Here is a 1,792-nt window from a genome sequence, read left to right as displayed (position 1 = left end):
TTAGCCAGCCTCAGGAATATGTCACGTCTCCATTGATGATTCTATGCATGGTTCTCCAAAAGACAGCTTCTTCCTCCCGGCTTGACTCTGCTGTCCACTTCCTCACGGCTTGATTCTGCTGTCCACTTCCTCACGGCTTGACTCTGCTGTTGAGGAATTTCTTGAACTGCACCAGGTTGTAGTGAACCTCATCTCACACGATCTCCCATGCACATGTGTTTTGTTCCTGTAGAGCATACGGTGCATTCTCTTTTAATTAGGCAGAACAATCTGTAGCATGACTGTTGAGTCTTAGTATCTTTCAAATAAAAACACATTTTATTAATAGTGTGACTGATAGTGTTGAATGAAGGCTACATTTTTGGTCCAATTCTGCCCATGTCACACCCTGATCGGTTTCACCTGTCTTCCCCATTATCCCCTGTGTATTTATACCTTTGTTTTCTGTTTGTCTGTTGCCAGTTGGTCTTGTCTTATCAGGTCTGACCAGCGTGCTTTCCCGTCTTCCAGTTCTCAAGTTTCTGTTTCCTAGTTTCCCCGGTTCTGACCATTCTGCCTGCCCTACCCCGAGCTTGCCTGCCGTTCTGTACCTGCCTGACTCTGACACGATTACGAACCTCTGCCTACTCTGACCCCGAGCCTTCCGTTAAGTACCTTACTGACTCTGCCCTGGATTACGGACCTGTCTTTTGCCTGCCCCCTGTTTGGTCAATGAACATCTGTGATTCTAGCTGTCTGCATCTGGGTCTTATCTTGAGTTCTGATAGTACGAACTGGCCATGACTGACCCAGCAGACTCAGACCAGCTCCACAATGCTGTCACAACATGAAAGAGTTTTTGCAACCGTTAGGATTAGAAAGTAGAAAACTTTAAACTGCCATTTTTGTTATTTGAAATGATTGTTGTTGTCCGTTTCAGTTGAGCAGCAGTGGTGCTAAGGCTATTTATGATACATTGAAGAACATCGACTCATTGTTTGGAGCTGACGACCTGCCAACTAAGTGGGACCAACAGAAGTTGGAGAATTTTCAGAATATTATATACCGCCAGATTGAAGAGAGCAAATGTGTGAGTTGCCATGCCAACACAGATAGCTTAACTGTTTAATTGAAGTATGGTGGCATTTTTATTATTATTCATTGCCTACCTCTTTCTTTCTGGCAGATGATGGGCAGTGTGGATACAAGTGATTATCCCATCAGGGCAGAGGGACTGAAGGCATACTTTGGGAAGATTGCAGCAGTCCTAAAAGAAAAGGTAGGCTATAGGGTAAAAACAAAAAGACACATTGTTTTGATAATATCTCTACATTGGACAATATTACCCTACAATGCCCTAACAGTTTATTTTATTTTCACAGAATTTCAGTTACTGCGCCTGGGAAGTGGTCCGAAAAGAACTCCTGTACACCCTACAGTTCATTCTGAAAAACAACTCTGATAGCCTTCTGTGGTCCAACAGAACATGAATTTGAACTTACAGAACATATTACAATTGTGCTTGATTGTAAAAGCCTACTATTCTACAATCATGTAATGTGCAATGTCAAACTGCAAGATTATACATGTATTTATTTATTTATCAAGGTTATTTATTTATGTAGGCCTATTTATGAATGTATTTATTTATCTCTTTGAAAATCGTGCCTACAGTGGGGAGAACAAGTATTTGATACACTGCCGATTTTGCAGGTTTTCCTACTTACAAAGCATGTAGAGGTCTGTAATTTCTATCATAGGTACACTTCAACTGTGAGAGACGGAATCTAAAACAAAAATCCAGAAAATCACA

The 1,792-nt window shown here is 41.4% G+C and overlaps 1 protein-coding gene across 1 annotated transcript; it reads left to right on the top strand.

Annotated features, from left to right (window-relative positions):
- Positions 1-779: 779 nt before the first annotated feature.
- Positions 780-1,469, top strand: LOC121570247 (interferon beta-like). Its single transcript, XM_041881723.1, has 4 exons — positions 780-818; positions 920-1,069; positions 1,166-1,258; positions 1,362-1,469. Exons 1-4 carry the CDS (start codon positions 780-782, stop codon positions 1,467-1,469), a joined length of 390 nt encoding a protein of 129 aa, XP_041737657.1.
- Positions 1,470-1,792: the final 323 nt, after the last annotated feature.

Source organism: Coregonus clupeaformis, chromosome 7 (genome assembly GCF_020615455.1).
Source record: "Coregonus clupeaformis isolate EN_2021a chromosome 7, ASM2061545v1, whole genome shotgun sequence".
NCBI classification, from domain to species: domain Eukaryota; kingdom Metazoa; phylum Chordata; class Actinopteri; order Salmoniformes; family Salmonidae; genus Coregonus; species Coregonus clupeaformis.
This window is presented reverse-complemented; position numbering and strand designations above follow the sequence as displayed.

Bases quoted from the DNA above. Each gene is read 5' to 3' on its own strand.
- LOC121570247 (XM_041881723.1), top strand. From the start codon at position 780: ATGACTGACCCAGCAGACTCAGACCAGCTCCACAATGCT. The intron at 819-919 runs GTCACAACATGA...TGTCCGTTTCAG, and splicing joins CAGACCAGCTCCACAATGCT to TTGAGCAGCAGTGGTGCTAA. The intron at 1,259-1,361 runs GTAGGCTATAGG...TTATTTTCACAG, and splicing joins CAGCAGTCCTAAAAGAAAAG to AATTTCAGTTACTGCGCCTG.